The sequence below is a fragment of the Electrona antarctica genome (genome assembly GCF_951216825.1).
Source record: "Electrona antarctica genome assembly, chromosome: 8".
NCBI lineage: Eukaryota > Metazoa > Chordata > Actinopteri > Myctophiformes > Myctophidae > Electrona > Electrona antarctica.
The window spans coordinates 29813754-29835474 of NC_136789.1; the positions used below are offsets into that span (position 1 = coordinate 29813754).

At 44.9% G+C, this 21721-nt stretch overlaps 1 protein-coding gene across 1 annotated transcript in view; it reads left to right on the forward strand.

Annotated features, from left to right (window-relative positions):
* LOC306928699 (heterogeneous nuclear ribonucleoprotein L-like) overlaps positions 1-19774 on the forward strand; it is a 32176-nt gene extending 12402 nt beyond the window's left edge. Inside the window, exons 7-14 of the mRNA XM_079508969.1 lie at positions 1862-1930; positions 3313-3455; positions 3486-3653; positions 13111-13232; positions 15244-15445; positions 15564-15621; positions 17561-17656; positions 19403-19774. Coding sequence (XP_079365095.1) covers positions 1862-1930; positions 3313-3455; positions 3486-3653; positions 13111-13232; positions 15244-15445; positions 15564-15621; positions 17561-17656; positions 19403-19461 — 917 coding nt within the window. The 3' untranslated portion in view covers positions 19462-19774. The remainder of the gene's footprint in view (positions 1-1861; positions 1931-3312; positions 3456-3485; positions 3654-13110; positions 13233-15243; positions 15446-15563; positions 15622-17560; positions 17657-19402) is intronic.
* The last annotated feature ends 1947 nt before the right edge of the window (positions 19775-21721 follow it).

Sequence of the window (21721 nt, forward strand, 5' to 3'; positions counted from 1 at the left end):
TCGTTTTTGTTGAATTATAGGCCACTACCATTAGTGTAAATTATTCTAATTATTCGTGTAAATGATTCTTTGGAGACTCACAGGGTATTTAGAAATCCAGTTTGTCTATACTTAACGGTCACCCACTTTTGGACATGATTTCTTTTTTATGTATGTATTTTTGAAATTGACAAATTGTATTTGAATATTTCAACTCTTTCTTTTCTATAAGTATTTGCTTCATTTGGAGTTCTGCACGATACCGTAGATTGCAGGTATCTGTATGGAGTTTGAATGAATAAAGACTGATGCAATCTATCTGATATAAAAGGCCACTCGCAAAGCATTTGAATATAATGTAATTTTTGTAAAAAGAAAAAAATTGTATAGGCGCAGTAACCTCAGCTGTTAGTTTCCTTGGTCCCACTATAATTGTGGAAACTAAAAAATAAAAAATAAATACCGGTATAAATTATTTCTATACATGTCTATAACAAGCCTACGTTCAATGTGGGTTAATTTTCCTTTTCGGATTGTCCATAGCCCAAATATTTCCATCTCGTTTGTCAATAAAATCATGCTTAAACTGTTTCCAGGTGGTACATAATAGTGTCCATGCTGATTTCTTTACAATCTTATAATATACTTTTTGTTGCAATGTGTAATTATCTAGGTGTTAAAGAAGGAATGCATTGTTTTATGCATACTATCGCCAACATGTGTGCGCTTTTCCATGTTAATTTTGGACTTGATATGTGTACCTGTACAGATGCTGATGCTGAAGGCAATTGGAACAATTCACAAGGTGTGTGTGTGCGTGTTTGCCTTGGAATGACCAAGGACTATTAAAAGAGGACGGGAGGCGGAGACCGTACGGTGGACTCTATGTTGCTCCCTGGAAGGAAAGAAACAATTGAGACCAAGGAAGCTGAACGCGGAAGTGTTGGCTGCATATAGCCCTCTGCGCATGTTTCTTTCCTTCCAGGGAGCAACATGGAGTCCACCGTACGGTCGTCGCTTCCCGTCCTCTTTCAATAGTCCGTTGGGAATGACAGATGTGGGAGGTTATACGATGAAATCTGTTCTTAAGACCCAAGGCCCATTCTACAAATGCCTTCTGAAGTCTGTAGTTTTTTTAACCCATTTAGACCTAGAGACTAGATTCTAAAACAAATTCTTCTAAATAGACAATATTCTGAAAAACCTATGTTTCTGTGTCAGTCGTTCTCAAACAATTTCATGTCAAGGACTCCCAAAAATATATGTAATTGGCCGCCGACCCCCATCTGAAAATTTGTTGTATATATATATATATATATATATATATATATTCAAAGATTTGCACTACATTTTCACGATTTTTCTAAAATGGCAGACGTACAAGCTCGTAGCGCGGCACTCGGTGCCACACTACGAGCTTGTAGATCTGCTGTTTTTCAATAGCTAAAGTAGAACAAAATGCTTAACACCAAAAGGGGTTCCCGCCCGAAATGGATTAAACTTTATTAAGATTTTTCAAAAAATAGATGTACAAGCTCGCAGCCCAGCACACAGTGACGCCCTGTGAGCTTGTATATCTGCTACTTCTAAATAGCCAACACAAAAATCTGAAATGACACAGATGGGGGCAGGGGGGGGGGAGGGAGGATATGTATATACAAAAATCTCCATTATGTTCATCATTCATACAAAGATAATTAAAAAGAAAAGCCTGCGGCCTTGGCACTTAATAATCTTGCCCTGCTCTTGCATGTCAGTCACAACCTTGTTGTCCCATAGCTTGAAGTGACCTGTGTAGTGTGTACTTCTTGTGTACTTCCCGTACCTTTTTGGAGTGTAAGTGCGGGAGTGGCAGTTTTTGTTATCTTCTGCTTGCTTTTAGATCCCAATGCCAACCCCAACAAGCGGCAGAGGCAGCCCGCTCTTCTGGGGGACCACCCACCGGATTACGGTACGTCTCTACAATGTGTGCCTTTATTGCAGTGGTTCCCGAACGTTTTCGTGTCGAGTACCTCCAAATCAACATTAACCCATTTTGACCTGAGATCAGATTCAATAAATGTCTTCTACATCCTGACAGTTTTCTGAAAAAGCTATGTTTCTATGTCAGTCGTTCTTCGACTTTTCAAAAATAGCAGACCTACAAGCTCGTAGCGCGCCACTCGGTGGCGCGCTATGAGCTTGTAGATCTGCTATTTTTCAATAGCTAAAGCATAACATAATGCTAACACCAGAATGGGTTCCCGCCCAAAATGGGTTAATTAGGCCACGGACCCCCCCATTTGAAAACATTATGCCAGTGACCCTGATAAGGGAGGATTTTTACGGCTCTAGCAGCGATTCCGAAACCTATTAATTTCATGGCCCCCCCCCCCCCCCCCCCCAGTTTCACAGGCATTATGCTATGGACCCCCGATTTAATGGCATTTCTATCTCTGGTACCCCAATTTATATTGTAAAATCACTGTTCATTTAACTCGGAGTGTACAAATGTACCCGTTAAGGTCCATTTGGTTCCATTTGTACACGCTCAGAGTTACAGACCCATAAGGGTCCATTTTGTTCCTAAGTAACTATCTCTAATTGAGCTAGGTACCCCCTGGAACTACCTCAAGTACCCCTAGGGGTCCCCGGACCCCACTTTGGGAACCACTGGTTTATTGACTGTCTTCATGGATTAAATTACAGCACTTGAAGCGGCTATAAGCAATAATATGTCAACATTTTAATGACCTTTTATTTTAATTTTTTGGTATTCAGACAGCCAGCAATGAGTAAAATGCTCCCAAACTAAATTTAGTCTCTGACACATCTAGGGGCCACAATATGCATTCAAAATGCATTCGCTGAGCTCGGTCATTGACTACTTTCAAATCCTTTGCTAAAGACTCATATATTTTCAATCGATTTTTCTAATTAAGTTTACCGTGGCCTTTATAGCCTTATATATGCACTTGTTCTGTACATTTTTATATAATGCTTTTCCTTTTTATGTTTTGCTTTCATCCATCTTCCTATCCTCTTCCTTTCATGCTCTGTGATGTGAAGCACTTTGGTTCGACCTCGGTCGTTGGAAATGTGCTATACAAATAAAGTTTGATTTGAAAGATGTTCCTAGAAGCTTTGTCATTGGTCGGGAAAAAAAAAAAAACCCCGGTCGAAATGACTAACCAATCAGGAAGTAGACAGGCAAATCGACCAATGACAAAGCTGGGAGTGTTTTACCCATTGCTGGCTGTCTGAGAAAAAAAAAGGGTAATTAAAATGTTGACATATTGTTGCTTATAGCAGCTTTAAGTTTTAAGTATGCCTACCGTAATTGTCTTGGATTAGGTGGCCCTCAGGGAGGCTATCACAACTATAACGATGAGAGCTACGGGCCGCCTCCACCCCATCGAATGGGACCCCCTATGGGTGGTCGCGGCGGCGGTCGCGGAGGTGGTGGCGGCGGCGGGCAGCGCTACGGAGGTGGGGGCGGTGGTGGTGGTGGTGGAGGGGGCGGAGGAGGAGGAGGAGGAGGAGGAGGCGGCGGCAACTCTGGCTACGGGCCCCCTCCCCCTGAATACGGCCCCCACGCTGACTCCCCCGTCCTCATGGTGTACGGACTGGACGCGGCCAAGATCAACGCCGACAGGGTCTTCAATATCTTCTGTCTCTTTGGCAATATAGAGAGGGTGAGTTTTAAAACCCATTTTGACCTGATAGTCGGGGGCCCCGGGATTTTTTGGTTCAGATTCTCGCAAATTCGCCAAATTTGGCACAGATGTTGTCCACACCGTACTTAATCATTTTAAGATGGGTGCCAAGATTGGCGCCCCATGGTACTGCCATATTGCGCAATCCAATATGGCTGCCACCCGAAAAAAACGGAAAGTCATAGAATCATAAATGATACCACTTTTTAGGGGGTTTCTGGGTCGTAGAATCTGATTCTGGTGTTGTTTTAATGATTTGAGGTCAAGATTACCCCTCAAGGTCAAGTTTACTCATCAAAGTTAGTATATAAAGGTAATATTGGGGTAAAATCCAATATTTCTGGTGCGCCATGCCAGATGTTACCCCTAAAAAGTTATTTTTTTTCCATTATAAGTTGTAGTTGTATATGTATCAATGTTTCACAACTCAAAACAGTAGATTGTTTATTATAAACAACAAACTAATACAAGTCCAACTTCAACCACAGTAAACAACAGTAGGGGACAATGTAATCAAAATAGTTACTCCGTAAAACTTGCTAAAATCAAAAAGTTAGATCACAATGTAGACCCTCCAGAAAAGCGCGGGCAAAAACCCTTGATTGTGCGGGTTAAAATCCTTGATTTAGCGGGCCAAAATCCTTGATTATGCGATTAAATATGCGGGGTTTCTCTGCGCTTTTATGCGGTGAAATTGCGGGAAGTTGCGAAAGTTGCGGAATATGCGGAACGTTGCGGAATATGCGGGAAGTTGCGGAAAGTTGCGATTATGCGTAATATGCGGTAAATTGCGGAATATGCGGAACGTTGCGAGATATGCAGAACGTTGCGGAATATGCGGAAAGTTGCGGAATATGCGGACAGTTGCGATTATGCGTAATATGCGGTAAATTGCGGAATATGCGGAACGTTGCGAGATATGCGGAACGTTGCGGAATATGCGGAAAGTTGCGGAATATGCGGACAGTTGCGATTATGCGTAATATGCGGTAAATTGCGGAATATGCGGAACGTTGCGAGATATGCGGAACGTTGCGGAATATGCGGACAGTTGCGGAATATGCGGACAGTTGCGATTATGCGTAATATGCGGATAGTTGCGGAATATGCGGAAATTTGTGGGATATGCGGAATATGCGGACAGTTGATTATGCGGAATATGCGGAAAGTTGCGGAGTATGCGGAAATTTGTGGAATATGCGGAAAGCGCAGAAAGATGCGGAATATGCGAAAAATATGCGGGAACTGGAAAAAAGATGATTCTTCTCAAAAATACCCTGTTAGGCTACTACTGAATGAACAGGAGACATATTAAAGCAAAGTAAAAGCAAGCTACATCAGATTCAGTTTTTTTTTATTTTCTCAACTTAAATCTTATACTGTATTGTTACAAAACAAAAAGTGCAATGTCTTACAACTCTGTTGTAGTAAAGTGCTCAAGTTGTATGCAGTCATTTTCCTGAGTCACAAAAAATGTCAAAATTAAAATAAACCTTCTTAATAAAAGTGAGGTAGAACAATATTTTCAAAGACACACCGTTGAAACTGAGTAACTGTTTGAAAATCACAGGATCCAAACATCCAAAATCACAGGTCAGGATAACAGCTCTTGGAAAAACACATCTCTCAATGAGGCAAACATATTTTGAATTGCTGTTGGGAAGAAACCTACCTCGTCACCGCTAAAACCCTTATGCCTTATCCCAAAACTTCTTTTTCGTCACCACTAAACCCCTTACCCTAAACTTCTTTGCCTTTTTTTATTTTTTTTATTTTGAAAAACATTTGATAGTTCAACTAGCCAATCTACATTGACACGTTGTGAACTTGTAGACTGGCCATTTTAACTATTCAAAAATGTTTTGCAAAATAGTAATAGTTGCAAAGAAGTTTAGGGTAAGGGGTTTAGTGGTGACGAAAATGGAGCCCTTCATGTTTTTTCCCCATAAGTGAAGGCAGTACTATTTCACACAAGAGTGTCATACAGAAGTAGTAGTGAAAATAGACCAGCATGTCACATTGGGACATGTAGATAAGCTTGTAGATAAGTCAATTTTCACTACTAGTGTATGACACTCTTGTGTGACATAGTAGAGGCATCATTTATTTGGGAAAAAAACCATGACAAGTTTAAACATGGATAGTAGTGAAAATCTAAAAAATAAAATACAAGCATGTCACATTGTGACATGTTGTGAGCTTGTAGATTGGCTATTTAAAATAATAAAGAATAGTTTAGGACATATATAAGTTCCGACCCGACAGCAATGACATAAGAAAATGTGATAATATTTGTAATGGTTCTAAACCTTAGTTAACACAATAATACTGTATTTGCTACAAAACAAAAGGTGCAATCTACAACTTTGTTGTAGTAAAACTTAAGGTGCTCAAGTTGTATGACTAGGTCATTTTCAAACAGTGGACTCTCATTTAATGCAGGATTTTTTCCAACTGCATAGTCTGGTCTGTCACCAAATGGCCAAATAAATCAATCTTCCTCCATCCCCTCTCCCTCAACATCCATGTCATCCCACTCCTCCAAATCCTCCCCCTCTGCCTCCTTTCCCTTCGCCCTCTCCTCCCTCTCAAACGCTCCACTGAGGATGCGTTGATTATGGCACAAGAAGACCAACGCTTTTAGGTTGTTGTTGGTCGTTGACCTCCTTCTGTTTGACAACACTAGCTTATAGATGCTGTTACTCCGTTCAGCATCAGCTGAGTTGGAGACAGCATCCTTGTACCTGTGGGCTAAGCGGGACAGCACAGGAAGTCTCTCCTGTAGGCCATCCCAGAACACATCCAAATCCACCACACCAGAAGCTGCAGCTCTGAGTGCTGCTGGACCCAGGGTTGTGAAATAAGAATCAAATTCATCTCTTGGCACATGACTGAAACCTGGAATGGACTTGTAGCTTTCTACAGAGTCATCTAGGAATGCGATGTGACGAGGATCAAACACCCTGACCTCCTTGAGAAATTCTATGGCTGGCTGGCCATCTGACATGTACTTGGTGAGCTTATCTTCAGCATTGACGTATGCCTCGCCAACTGTGCCGAGGATCTCGGTCTTCGTGTGGTGTGGTAGGTCAAACTCCTCGAAGTATTCAGCACATATGTCATACTGTAGCTCTTTGTTGGCAGCAATGACCACCTGCAGATCCTCCAGATAATTGAAGATCTTTATGGTCACTGGGCGTCTGCTCTCGAAGATGTCTAGTAGATTGAGGATGGGTTTGCACTTGTCAGCCATGATATTGATCTGCACATTCAGGGACGGAGCCAGGTTTGGGTCTTGAAGCATGTCATGGAGTCTCTCCACAGACGATGGCACACTTCTGCCACACACCTGTGAATGAAAAACACAGAAAGAAAAGAGAAAGAATGTGATTAGGTCAAACAGTTAAGTGTTATATATTACTACGTTTTTATTTTGATAAAATAACTAATTGATAACTAATTCATGCTTGTGCATGATTGATAATGATAATTTATTTATACATTATATATACAAATGTGTGTAGGTGTAAGGGGCATAATTGGTGGAGAAAGGGACAATTACTGTTAAGTGAAGTTGTACTTGTTTTTTTTTACCTGTTTCTCCACCTCAATGAACTCCTTGTACAGTCCAAAGTACCCTCTGTGGTATTGTACGGCAAAGAACCAAGAGTTCCAACGTGTTGCACAGGGGTTTGGAGGCATGGTCACCCTTTTTCCTGGCAGCTTGTTTGTCATGAAGGAGAGATATCTTCTCTTGCGTGATCCAGCATTCCAGAACATCTGGGAGAAACTCATCATGAAGCTATTCAACTGAACAAAAGGTTTGCGGAAGGCGTTGCCGATGAGGTTCATTATGTGTGCCATGCACGTGATGTGCAGTGAGTTGGGGTACAGCGCATGAAGAGCAGCTTTGAATGCCTTCTTCATGTATGCTGCATTATCTGTGTCAAACACAATCACATCCTCATTTTTAATGCTGTATTCTTGTAGGCAATTTACAACAGCCACAGATACAGTGGAATGATTGCACTGCTCAAGGAACACTGTGTCTGCAAGGTAGGCCAAGATCCGACCAGAATCATCCTTCTCTAGTGGTGCAAGCAGGATGTTCAACACGCATCTCCCCTCTACATCTGGAGTCTCATCGAAGATCACAGCAACAGGTTTTCCTGCAAGAAGTGTCTTCAACTCTTCTTTTTCCTTCTCATATACGGCTCCCAAGTGTTTCTCTTGCAGCTGGTGACATCCTGGAATGGCTCCACCATTTATTACCCTTTCATTCAGGAATTTCCTCATTGTAGGGTGGTCACTCTTAGACAAGGGTATGTTCACTGCAGTGCAGGTGGTGACCCAGGTCTCACATAGCTAAAGAAAAGAAAATGTATATATATATTTACTATTGGGCTGTCTTATTCACACACACACACACACACACACACACACACACACACACACACACACACACACACACACACACACACACACACACACACACACCTAAGAGCATTTAATTTAATCATTAGGCTATTTTCATTCTTTGGCACGTACGCACACACAGCTATATGACTGTTAAATCACTTGACTTTGTCCCATTCAGTTTTACTAAGAGCATTTATTTTAATCATTAGGTATTTTCATTAATTTCTTTCTGACACGCACGCGCGCGCACGCACGCACACACACACACACACACACACACACACTTCCACGTCTCTCATTCAATCTAACCAGCTTAAACGCTACTCACCTCATTTCGTGTTTCCCTTGCGATGGTTTTTGAGGTCGATGCCTCGGTGAACGTCACTTGTTTGGAGACTTTTTTGTCTGCAGCAGCAGCAAGCATTTTTGCATGTTTAGCGCTAGCGAAATGGTTCGACACCGTTGATTTGCGTAAGTGCTCCAAAACGCAGTTGCACGGGGTGCAAAACAATTTGCCCCCACTCTCATGCAATACCCCTGGGTATTGCTTTGCCCGGTCTCGGGCTGAAATGTGTGTTGGTAAGTGGGATTTATTAGCCTTTTTCATTGTTTCCCTCCCTCGTCCGAGTTCCACTGACTGTTCTTCCATCCAGATGCTGTTGTTGTTGTACTATGATGAACGCGCGAGCCGGTTACTTAGCGCGTCGCACGAGAATCACGTCACCACTTCAGTCAAGTTAAACTTTTTTTCCTTTTATGCGAAAATATGCGGGGATTGTGAAATCAAGCGAGCCCCGCATCATTCGCATACTAGCGCGGACATATGCGATTATCGCGGGAAATATGCGCCCTTTTAGAAATAAATGGATCCCCGCATAATCAGCGCATAATGGCTGATTATGCAATGAATTATGCGATCGCGTAATCGCGTTTTTCTGGAGGGTGTAACAATGTTGTCTTTCACATTATTTGTGTCTCCATCCCTTGCAAGGTGTGGAGTTACTGGCTGTCATCTTCATTATTAAGGCACCCACCTTCGCATTTGCAGAGGATTGTGCATCGGACACCGATACGGTGGCATTTGCACCTTCCCATGCATCCCTTGAGGCAGCCACAGCGCACAAGAAGGTCACATGCTGCTGATGCATCACTAAGAGTGGTCCACAGTGGTTGCCATGTGCCAGTGCCATCTTTGTGCCAGCCCCACTCACTGAAGTCAGGAATTTCCTGCTGTACCGAGGTTGCCTGATTCCAGTAGAAACTTGCCTGCAGTAGCGCTCGCTTGACATGCTGGAACAGTGCAGCTTGGGTAGGTGGGAGGTTTTCCAGTGATCTACTTCCAGTGGTGAAGAGGCAATGTCTGGCCTCATTGACACCAGCTGCACCACACCCCTTGCTGTACATGAGCACGACAAATCGTTCAATGTTCTGCATATGCACAGACTCAAGACTGAAGAGGTCAGGGGTGTTTGTGAGAGCAACTAGTGTGTTGGTGAGGTCTGGTATGCTTCTCCAGGCTGCCCAAGCTGTCTTCTTGCCACATCCAAGAAACTGGGAAGTTGTGTCACACCCTGTTAAGCTGTGGAAGAGGGGTAGTGCCAATGACTTTGATGGACCGAGATCAGAGTAGATGGTATGGACTGGTATGTCACGATATTTTCGACCAGTACCGAAACCCACCCAGAGCTCGGTTAGGCCAAGGGTCTCGAAAAACCGGATTGCCAAAATGACAACATCGCTGTCTACGGTGCGAACAAAGGCTGTTGTATGACCCTGCTCTGCTGCATGTGCCAGATGCAGGAGGATCCTGGTGTCTGCCTCAGAATGGTTGCACTTCTGTAGTTTTGTGACATCACAAGGCATGTTGGAGAGCACAGTCTCAAAGCGGGTAGTCAGAAGGAGCTTTCCACGCATGTCATTCTTTGAGATCTGTGTGCTGATGAATGAGAAGAGCTCCTTTTTGTTGTCCTCGTTTTTTAGGAAGCCACTCCATTCATGCTTAGGGATTGGAGTGCTACCATCACCGACTTTTGTCCGTGAACCATTCCCACGCCGTTTCTGTGTAAGATATTTTAGGTTATTTTCCTCTGGGTAGTTGTCCCATACAGCATCAATGCGTTGGGTACTAGTGGTCATTTGGGCCTCCAGAAAGGGTGTAATGTTGAGCAAGACATACTCGCTGAATGTCTTTGCTGTTGTGGGGCGCACCATGTGGATGACTGCTGCCATATCCAACACCACAACGGTAGCTTGTTTGGCAGAAGCTGCATGACCTGTGCTAGCATTGAGGCATTGAAGAATGTCAGACTTTGTCCCAGATCGCAGAGACCCTCTGTCCGCCAGGCTCGGTGGCTCTCTCTGATTTTCGAATTGAAAGAAGTCTGTCATGTCGACAGACTCATTGGGACGTGGCTGGAGTGAAAGGAACAGTTCTGTGATTAAAACCATGTTCTGCTTCTGTATGCCACTGTCCTTTGTACCTTTTTTCTTGTGGCCAGTTCGGTTGGCGAATGTTAGCATGTTTTTCCGCTTGACGGTATCAGATACTGGTACTGAAGCCATTTCCAATCTTTCCTTGACATATGCTGCGTGAAGGGTCTGGCCGGCTTCATGGATTTGAGATAAAGAAGCAACAACCGCCGGCTCCATGACATTCTGTGTATCGAGTGCAATAAGCTCCTGGCTTGTAGCAAGGAAGGGGTTGCCTAGCTGCTGTACCACATCGATGAACGAGAGTACATCCTTGCGAAACTTTACTTGCAAGTTATGTCCTTCCTCATGATGAGCAGTGGATGACGTTGGTGGGTCATTGATGGCCTCAAACTCCTCAACTATCCGTGTGCAATCAGGTCCAGCCAGCATAAACAATGTAAGGGCTTCAGGATTCTCATAGAGTCCAACGGCTCCGCCATGCGCCTGGAGGCTTTTGTTGGACTGCTCATGTGCTTGGTCCTTGGCCATGAGGCTGAACTTTCTAGCTGATTTCTGCACAACAAAGTTGCCCTTCATGAATTCAGCATGTACTTGAGGGTGTTTATCAGCTATCTGAACCATGTCACGGACATGGACTGGCAGCCAACGTGCGTAGTTTGTGTGGTCCAGGGCGTGAAACCAGCCGCAGAGTTCGTCACATGCTTGCACATATAGTGGAAAGTCCCCTTCCCGCAGGGACCGCACAAAGCGACACATCAGAAGCTCCAGCTTCATTATGGTTGACCAGAACTTGAACTGGGGAACAGTTTGTGAACGTTGATCCCACATATCAAATGACTCAGGTGGGCCCATTATACTCTCACAATACTCTGCGTAGGCGGTCTGTTTGAGCTCATAAAGTGACATGAGAGAAACTTGATGGGCATACCTTGTGCGTTTGATGTGATGCTCATTGAGCGCAGATTGTGCGCGACCGGATGTCAGGACCTCAGCCTTAGCGAGGATGGTGGCCCACCCGGAGTCGAGCAGCAGCTTCCCAATCATTAGGTGCATCTTGTCTTCAATATGCAGCGCACCCATCATGGCAACCAACTTGTCTTCTCCCAAAGTGTTGGGGTATTGCCATTGGAGCAGTTTGATGATAGCAAACAGTGGCTGATCTGCACCGAGTACGCTAGTCTGGCCTGGGTTGAGGAACTCTGTGCCTTGCATCGTCAGCTCCATCGCGTGCTTCATTGAAGATGCGGATGCGGCCTTGTCTGGGAATAGGGGGTAGATGCCGATCTCAGCTGGGGGCTTCACTGATTGCTCGCTTGCTAGCATAGAGTTGTATCCCGACCAAGTGATGATGTCACCCTCTGCTGACGTGCCTTGCTTCAGCACACTGTTAACGTGTGCCATCCATACCTCATCCTTGACCGTGGCACCTTGCACATCAAGCGGTGGTCTGACTTTGCTGTTGCCATATTTTGGTGCAAAGACATCTGTTTGAGTAAGTTGGACTGGGTGCTGGATCACGTAAGAGTCTGGTAGCTTTGGAGTCGACGTGTCAGAGGGGTCAAGCTTAATTGGATCCCGCTTCACACCTAGGTTCTCATGCGAGAGATGGTTGGTCACGCTAAGGGCATATCCGTGGAACTCATCAAGTGAGAAGTTGCCCTGAGCCTTGCTGTCTAAATTATCCACATCATGGGTGGTGAAGACATTGAGACGGCTGTTGGTTGGTAGTACCACTCCATCTAAGCCATGGCGAGCACACACTGCTTGAGCAATACCTTGCTTAACTTGCATGACCCGTTTGTATGATACTGACATGCCTTGTGCATGTTCAATATCAATCTGTTTTTTGTTCCGTCCATGTCCATGCAGCCTGAGAATCTGCATGTTGCACCAGAAATACTGAATTTTACCCCGATATTACCTTTATATACTAACTTTGATGAGTACACTTGACCTTGAGGGGTAATCTTGACCTCAAATCATTTAAATAACACCAGAATCAGATTTTACGGCCCAGAAAACCCCTAAAAAGTGGTATCTTTAATGATTCTAGGCCTTTTTGTTTTTTTCGGGTGGCAGCCATATTGGATTGCGCAATATGGCAGTACCATGGGGCGCCAATCTTGGCACCCATCTTAAAATGATTAAGTACGGTATGGACAACATCTGTGCCAAATTTGGCGAATTTGCGAGAATCTGAACCAAACGGTCCTTTTTTTCCCCCGGGGCCCCCAACTATGAGATCAGATTCTAAAAATGTCTTCTACATCCTGAAAAAGCTATGTTTCTATGTCAGTCGTTCTTCGATTTTGCTCTGAAAGAATATATATATATTCAAAGATTTGTGCCACATTTTCAAGATTTTTCAAAAATAGCAGATCTACAAGCTCGTAGCGTGGCACTCGGTGCCGCGCTATGAGCTTGTAGATCTGTTATTTTTCAATAGCTAAAGTATGACATAATGCTCAAAACACCAAAAGGGGTTCCCGTCCACTGTAACAAAACTGCCTACCGTCAACAGGACTTGCATGATCCTGTTTGGACTGTTTTTGTAACGCATTATTTCCTTTTTTCCTTTGTTCAGGTGAAGTTCATGAAGAGCAAGCCTGGGGCAGCCATGGTGGAAATGGGGGACTGTTACTCTGTGGACAGAGCCATCACACACCTCAACAACAACTTCCTCTTTGGACAGAAACTCAATGTTTGGTAAGCCATAGCTGCTCATGCAAGTTTTGAAACATTTCATTGGGACATCCATTGGCTTCCGTTCTTTATTTTTTTATTTTGTAGAATGTATTATTTTAACCCATTCAGGCCTGACGCCGAAATTTAAAAAAAAAAGTTTTCTAAATCATGACAATTTTCGGAAAGATTTGAGGCACATTTTAACGATTTTTCAAAAATAGCAGACCTACAAGTTCATAGCGCGCCAGTGGCGCGCTATGAGCTTGTAGATCTGCTATTTTTCAATAGCTAAATTATAACATAATGTTTAAAACACCAAAAGGGGTTCCTGGTGTAATGGTTAATATGGTTAAACGCTAACGTGACATGGATGCGTTCCAGGTCTCAATGGATTAATGGGTCTCGAAAGGTCGGTCGTTCTCAAATATTCTCATGTCAAGGACCCCCCCCAAAACGATATGTAATTGGCCGCCGACCCCCATCTGAATATATGCTGTTCCAGGGACCTCCCAGAAGCAAAGATTTGAGTTAAAAACGTTCTCTCTGAAAGAATATATATTCAAAGATTTGCACCACATTTTCATGTTTTTTTTTTTTTCACAAAATAGCAGATCTACAAGCTCATAGCGCGGCACTCGGTAATTAACAGTGATTGGTCCTTCGCTGTCTGAGCTCCTAGGCTCCGGAATGCTCTACCCGAGACAATTTGCATCACCGATTCAATTATATCTTTTAAATCACTCCAGAAAGCATTATCGTAAATAACTTTTTCTTTGTTTCATGACCTTTTTTGCTCATGGTTATTTCTCGTTTAATTTGTATTGGCTCATTGTATTTCCACTTCCTAACCTTAATGCATGTTCGGACTAACGGGACTTCGGATCTATGGGCAGTTCCCATAATTGCGCGTGAAAGCAAGATACTGTAACTACACTCTTTGTCCGTCTGCAGTGTGTCCAAGCAGCAGGCCATCATGCCTCTGTACTCTGTGTCCGTCTGCAGTGTGTCCAAGCAGCAGGCCATCATGCCTCTGTACTCTCTGTCCGTCTGCAGTGTGTCCAAGCAGCAGGCCATCATGCCTCTGTACTCTGTACTCTCTGTCCGTCTGCAGTGTGTCCAAGCAGCAGGCCATCATGCCTCTGTACTCTCTGTCCGTCTGCAGTGTGTCCAAGCAGCAGGCCATCATGCCTCTGTACTCTGTACTCTCTGTCCGTCTGCAGTGTGTCCAAGCAGCAGGCCATCATGCCTCTGTACTCTGTACTCTTTGTCCGTCTGCAGTGTGTCCAAGCAGCAGGCCATCATGACTCTGTACTCTGTACTCTCTGTCCGTCTGCAGTGTGTCCAAGCAGCAGGCCATCATGCCTCTGTACTCTGTGTCCGTCTGCAGTGTGTCCAAGCAGCAGGCCATCATGCCTCTGTACTCTGTGTCCGTCTGCAGTGTGTCCAAGCAGCAGGCCAACATGCCTCTGTACTCTCTGTCCGTCTGCAGTGTGTCCAAGCAGCAGGCCATCATGCCTCTACTCTGTACTCTCTGTCCGTCTGCAGTGTGTCCAAGCAGCAGGCCATCATGCCTCTGTACTCTCTGTCCGTCTGCAGTGTGTCCAAGCAGCAGGCCATCATGCCTCTGTACTCTGTACTCTATGTCCGTCTGCAGTGTGTCCAAGCAGCAGGCCATCATGCCTCTGTACTCTCTGTCCGTCTGCAGTGTGTCCAAGCAGCAGGCCATCATGCCTCTGTACTCTGTGTCCGTCTGCAGTGTGTCCAAGCAGCAGGCCATCATGCCTCTGTACTCTGTACTCTCTGTCCGTCTGCAGTGTGTCCAAGCAGCAGGCCATCATGCCTCTGTACTCTCTGTCCGTCTGCAGTGTGTCCAAGCAGCAGGCCATCATGCCTCTGTACTCTGTGTCCGTCTGCAGTGTGTCCAAGCAGCAGGCCATCATGCCTCTGTACTCTGTACTCTCTGTCCGTCTGCAGTGTGTCCAAGCAGCAGGCCATCATGCCTCTGTACTCTGTACTCTCTGTCCGTCTGCAGTGTGTCCAAGCAGCAGGCCATCATGCCAGGGCAGTGCTATGAGCTGGAGGACGGTAGTAGCAGCTTCAAGGACTTCCACGGTTCCCGAAACAACCGCTTCACTTCCCCGGAGCAAGCGGCAAAGAACCGGATCCAGCATCCCAGCAATGTGCTCCACTTCTTCAATGGACAGACTGACATCTCTGAAGAGGTCTTCAATCAGGTAAGAATAACAACGGTCACCGAGTTCTGACTGCTTATTTTTGTTGTTGTTGTTGTTGTTCTCTAGCGTTTGTATATGCAGTTAGTCTTTCTCAGAAAACAACTCTCTCTTCTTTCAGGTCTGCGATGAGCTGGGAATTAAGCCCCCCTCCAACGTCAAACTTTTCACTGGAAAAAGTGAGTGACATTCACACATTACGTCAGCTACATTCCTGCAGTCATTATTTTGTAACCAAGTAAAGGTGGATCATTTCTGAAAAAGTGACCTATTGATAGTTTAATACACATGGACCCATTTAATTAAGGGGAGAATCAGTCTATTGAACACCCTTTATGTCTGTGTGTTGTTTCGAAAATATTGAACCAATGGAAAGTAGTAAAAAGCGCTTCGGACAAAACCTTAACTAACTCCACCACCTCTCCCCCTCTCATGCAAGTAATTGACAATATATAAAGTCACAACACCAACTTTGAAGAGGCTGTATTGCTTTTGTTTTCAAAATATAAGTGAACATGAACATTTTGGAGTTAAGTGGTTTCTTCCCGATAGCAGAGATATAGAACTTGGTGTATTCACTCTGTAAAACCAGTTTGGCTCGTAAGCCTTACTCACCACTAGGTACATAATGTAATACACACAAGGTTGTGAAAGAGGTTTCATTTTCTTCATTATTTTCTCTAGACATAGAAAGTGGGGTGGCGGTGGCTCAGGGGTAGAATTTCCGGATGGTAACCGCAAGGTCGCCAGTTCGAACCCGGGCTCCCCCAGAGTTGGTGTCGAAGTGTCCTTGAGCAAGACACTGAACCCCTAATTGCTCCTGATGTGCTGGTTGGTGCCTTGCATGGTTTCTGCCGCCATCAGTGTATGAATGTGTGTGAATGGGTGAATGTGATGCACAATCTATGTAAAGCGCCTTGGATAAAGGCGCTATATAAATGCACCATTTACCGTTTTAAAGTCACATTGTGAGACTGCTTTCTATTGAGCACTCCTGAATTAGGGGCAGCAGGTGGTGTGCACACCAGTGGTTCCCAAACTTCTAAATGTCAAGGACCCCCAAATTGACACTCATTAGCCCGCGGACCCCCCATTAGAAGGACCCCCCATTAGCCCGCGGACCCCCCATTAGAAGGACCCCCCATTAGAAGGACCCCCCATTAGCCCGCGGACCCCCCATTAGAAGGACCCCCCATTAGAAGGACCCCCCATTAGAAGGACCCCCCCATTAGCCCGCGGACCCCCCGTTAGAAGGACCCCCCCATTTGCCCGCGGACCCCCCATTAGAAGGACCCCCCATTAGCCCGCGGACCCCCCATTAGCCCGCGGACCCCCCATTAGAAGGACCCCCCATTAGAAGGACCCCCCATTAGCCCGCGGACCCCCCATTAGAAGGACCCCCCATTAGAAGGACCCCCCATTAGCCCGCGGACCCCCCATTGTTACGGCTCTGGCTGTGATTTTCACATATTTTCATTTCAAGGACCCCCAGGTTTGAGGTGAATTGGGCTACGGACCCCCATTTAATGGCATTTCTATCTCTGGGACCCCCAATGTATATTGTAAAATCAATGTTAATTTAACTCTGAGTGTACAAATGGAACCAAATGGACCATTTGGTTCCATTTGTACATTCTCAGAGTTCCATTTGTTACAGACCCATAAGGGTCCATTTGGTTCCAAACTATCATTTAAAAAAAAACAATGGTGCATTTATATAGCGCCTTTTGGCGCTTTACATAGATTGTGCATTACATTCACACACACATGCACACACTGATGGCGGCGGAAACCATGCAAGGCACCAACCAGCACATCACTAGCAATTAGGGGTTCAGTGTCTTGCTCAAGGACACTTCGACACTAAGTCTGGGGGAGCCCGGGTTTGAACTGGCAACCTTGCGGTTACCATTCAGCCACTCTACCCCTGAGCCACCGCCGCCCCTTTAATTTGCTGGGGACCCCCTGGAACTCTCTCAAGGACCCCACTTTGGGAACCAACCCATTGTGTACTGGTGTACACAATGTGAGATTGTCTGCATCAGTCAGAAACATGTAGCCATTAGTATAGCCAACGCATACTGTAAGTAAGTTAACCAGTTTCTTGTGCCACGGTAGGTGAGCGGAGCTCGTCTGGCCTACTGGAGTGGGAATCCATCAACGATGCGATGGAAGCGCTGGCCCTGATGAACCACACCCAGATGAAAAACCCCAGTAAGTCTTCAGCAGCAGGGGCGCAGGAAGGTATTTATACCAGAGGTGGCTGAAGGGCAAAATTTTGTGTCTTATTTGGGTATAATTGGCCTAATAATGACTTATTTAGGACCTAGCACCGCATCATGTACGAGAGAGAGAGAGAGACTCATATACACACGCGCACACAGCAGTGTAGTGTCTCCACTCTCCATATATGATCTCTCTCTGGAAGGAGCTGTATATGAACTGTGCGGCCGCACTGAGCGTTCCAACATTCGACAAACATCTCTAACACACCTGTTATACTTACTATTAGTTGTCGTTGTGTTGTTATTTCCACCTCCTCATCCGAGTAACCGAGTTAATCATAATAACAGTATGTGACTCTTATTGTGTTGTTTGCGTTAGATTTCTTTAAACCACTTGGTGAAAGTAAAACTACAATACGTTTAGTGTATCGTTATGTTGCAATCTGCTCGCTCTGATAGACATGTCAAAAAAATCTCCTCTCCACCAGCAGGGGGTGCTGGCGCACCTTCTGCACTCCCCTTCCAGCGCTGATGTTCAGCATGCTGCACTTTTAACACCCTGAACGCCCGGGGTTATTTAATCCATTAAATCAGAGCGCCCAGCGATTTATAGCAGCGGAGCACATTTAGCGACGGACCGGATGTTATCCCGGATGTGGCTGAAGTAGCTAGATGTAGCCAAAACACTCTCGATGCGATCGACAACAACGGGAGGCATGATTAATTCTAACGTGACTAGCGGCGGGACCGCGATGGGCCGTCTAACACATAATCTTTTCTTAGAATTGGACAGAATGATTTAGATCAAAAGTTATTAACGTGGCCCAGGCGGTGGCGTAACCGTCTGGGCACCCGACTGGTAATCCAGTCGCAGTGTGCCGCGGGTTCGACTCCCGAGCCCGACACGGCCTTTACTGCATGTCTTCCCCCATCTCTCTCCCGTTTCCTGTCAGCCTACTGTCTGTCCCTTCAAAAACCAATAAAAGGCGTAAGCCGCAAAAAAAATATCTTAAAAAAAAAGAAAAAGTTATTAACGTTTTAAGATTTTCGATCTCGTCTGCTGAAATGGGAGGGGAAACATTTTCGATGACGTCCCACCGGAAAATAACATCGAGTGTTGCGCAACAGACGCTCCCAGGCTGTGGAGCGATGCGATCGGTTTTGATATCAATAATCTCCGTCCTTTTGATCAATCTCCATCTTGAGCGCTGGGCGTTACTAATGTTGATAGGGCGGAGAACTCCGTCCTTGCCGCTCGGGGTGTTAATCAGTGCTTCTCAAACTTGTGTCAAGGACCCCCGAATTGATATGTGGATATTTGGCAGCGGACCCCCATCTGAACATGTTTTGTGCCAGGGACCCGCAGATGAGAAGATTAGCCAATGTATAAATGAAGTGTGAACGAAGTAAATTGTATATGAAGTGGTTAAAATAATGTGATGCTGTATTAACCCATTTTGACCTGGGAACGATTCTATAAATGTCTTCTAAATCCTGACAGTTTTCTGAAAAAGCTATGTTTCTATGTCAGTCGTTCTTCGATTTTTCAAAAATAGCAGACCTACAAGCTCGTAGCGCGCCACTCGGTGGCGCGCTATGAGCTTGTAGATCTGCTATTTTTCAATAGCTAAAGCATAACATAATGCTAACACCAAAAGGGGTTAATATAGTGATCTTCAGAGGGCGGTGGGGTTTGTTTCTAATTGTTTGTTTTTTGTTTTTCTCCTCTGTTTAGGTGGACCTTATCCTTACACTCTGAAGTTGTGTTACTCAACTGCACACCATGCCAACTAAACGCTACACTCACGTATTTGTAATGTTTTGTGTTCTTGCATAGTGTATATTGCTGTTATGTTGTCCTTTTCCATACAAAACTTTGAATTGGTATTCACAAAATGTAGGTAATTGATGTGCTTTAGAGACCATTTTACACTAACTTATAGATTTTGTATGATTATGTTTAGTTTGATTCTTTAATCCGATGTTTTTGTTCATTTCATTACACTATTAGCTCTCGCTATTATCATGGCCTCCTTTATTCTAAAACAAACTAAACTTCATGTAAAATCTGCATTTCTTTTTTTAAATAAAGTAAATGGTAACCTAACCTTTTTTTGATTTGGATAATTTTATGTAATTCCCAGTGTTGGTGTTCTTTTTCACTCTGGCCAAGAAATTGGCTATTTCTGAAGCAAATAGATGATGATTAGCCAGTTATTAACAAACTATAATGGTATCCTACAAAGAACAACCCTTATAGGTGAAGGCGCGCTCTACTCAGGGAGTCAAGTTGAGTCTCTAGCTGATGGGTGCAGATTCTTGAAGATCAATGGAAAAAGGGGAATATCCGCACTCTCTTAATGTTTGAGTTTCTTTATTTCATGAAATCACATGCAGCATGAGCAGTCCATCTAGAGAAACGAACGCGTTTCGGGCTTTCGGCACACAGAAACGCTGAGGAAGGCCTGCGTGCTGAAACTTTATTAAGAGAGTGCGGATATTCCCCTTTTTCCATCATGGCACCTTAGACATTTCCCACTTCTGTACTTGGTGAGGAGGTGGGTTGCTTGAAAACAACCACGGTATGGAGACGGACACCTCACCATCTCGATGTAAGTAAGCCTTGCCATGCCATGAGGCTCATAAGGCAGCATCCTGTTTATGTAGCGTGAGGCACCTTGGAGCTTGATGTACACTTGAAAAATAAATAAAATAATCCGTCCGTCTGTTGAAAAATGTTATCTTGGGGTATGGTGCTCCTATCCACAAACCACAACAACATGCAGGCTAAAACTGACAGGCTTAGCACCTTTGCCAGACAGGTCGGACTCTGTATCAACACCTCCAAAACACAAGTGTTGTGTGTCAACTCTACCCCCACACAAGTGACGCAACCCATCCTTGTCGATGAAGAACCACTTGAGTATGTGGAAGATTTCACTTATCTGGGCAGCCTCATCAGTAAGGACAGCCGGGCATCAAAAGACATCAAAGTAAGGCTGGGAAAGTCTCAGGCATATCAGGTACGGTCGCCCCTAAACCATCTCACCCATCGATTTTTCCGCCGACCGCTCGGTCTGACGGTTCTTGTATTTTTTATTTTGTTTTACTGAGAATAAGGTTAGAAATAAGTTTAGGTTTAGGCATAGTTTTACTGGGGTTTAGTTTAGGTATAGGGTTAGGTTTAGGCATAGTTTTACTGAGGTTAAGGTTAGGAATAAGGTTTGGTTTAAAGTTAAACGTATAAGCATAATTTATTTAGGTTACTTTAGGAATAGCAGGCCACGCAGTTCCGCCGGCTGTACGCCCAGGGCGAGTTGGTAAAGGGGCGAGTACTTTGGTATTCGTGCAGGTTGCCTTCTCCCGACTCCGTTCCATCTAGAGATCAAAACAATAATGGCCTTAAAACGAAGATGCTCCTATACAACAGCAATGTCAAGTCTGTTCTGCTGTATGGTTCTGAGAGCTGGAGAGTGGTCAAAACAGACACTAGGAGAATGGAGGTGTTCCACAACAGATGCCTCAGACGTATATGCCAGATCTATTGGCCGAATACAATCTCAAACAATGAACTGTATACAAACAAACAAACAGGGAGCCGGAGCATCACCAAGGACATTACACACAGACGCCTGAGATGGCTATAGGACATGTACTGAGGATGGAGCAGGACTGCATCACTAAGGTGGCCTTAAAGATGGACACCATCAGGCAAAAGAACCTGGGAGGCCCAAAACCACCTGGCGCAGAACTGTGACGCAGGAGCTGGAACGGATGAACCTGTCCTGGGGAGAGGGAGGCGCAACATGCTGCCAGGGATCGGATGAACCTGTCCTGGGGAGAGGGAGGCGCAACATGCTGCCAGGGATCGGATGAACCTGTCCTGGGGAGAGGGAGGCGCAACATGCTGCCAGGGATCGGATGAACCTGTCCTGGGGAGAGGGAGGCGCAACATGCTGCCAGGGATCGGATGAACCTGTCCTGGGGAGAGGGAGGCGCAACATGCTGCCAGGGATCGGATGCACCTGTCCTGTGGAGAGGGAGGCGCAACATG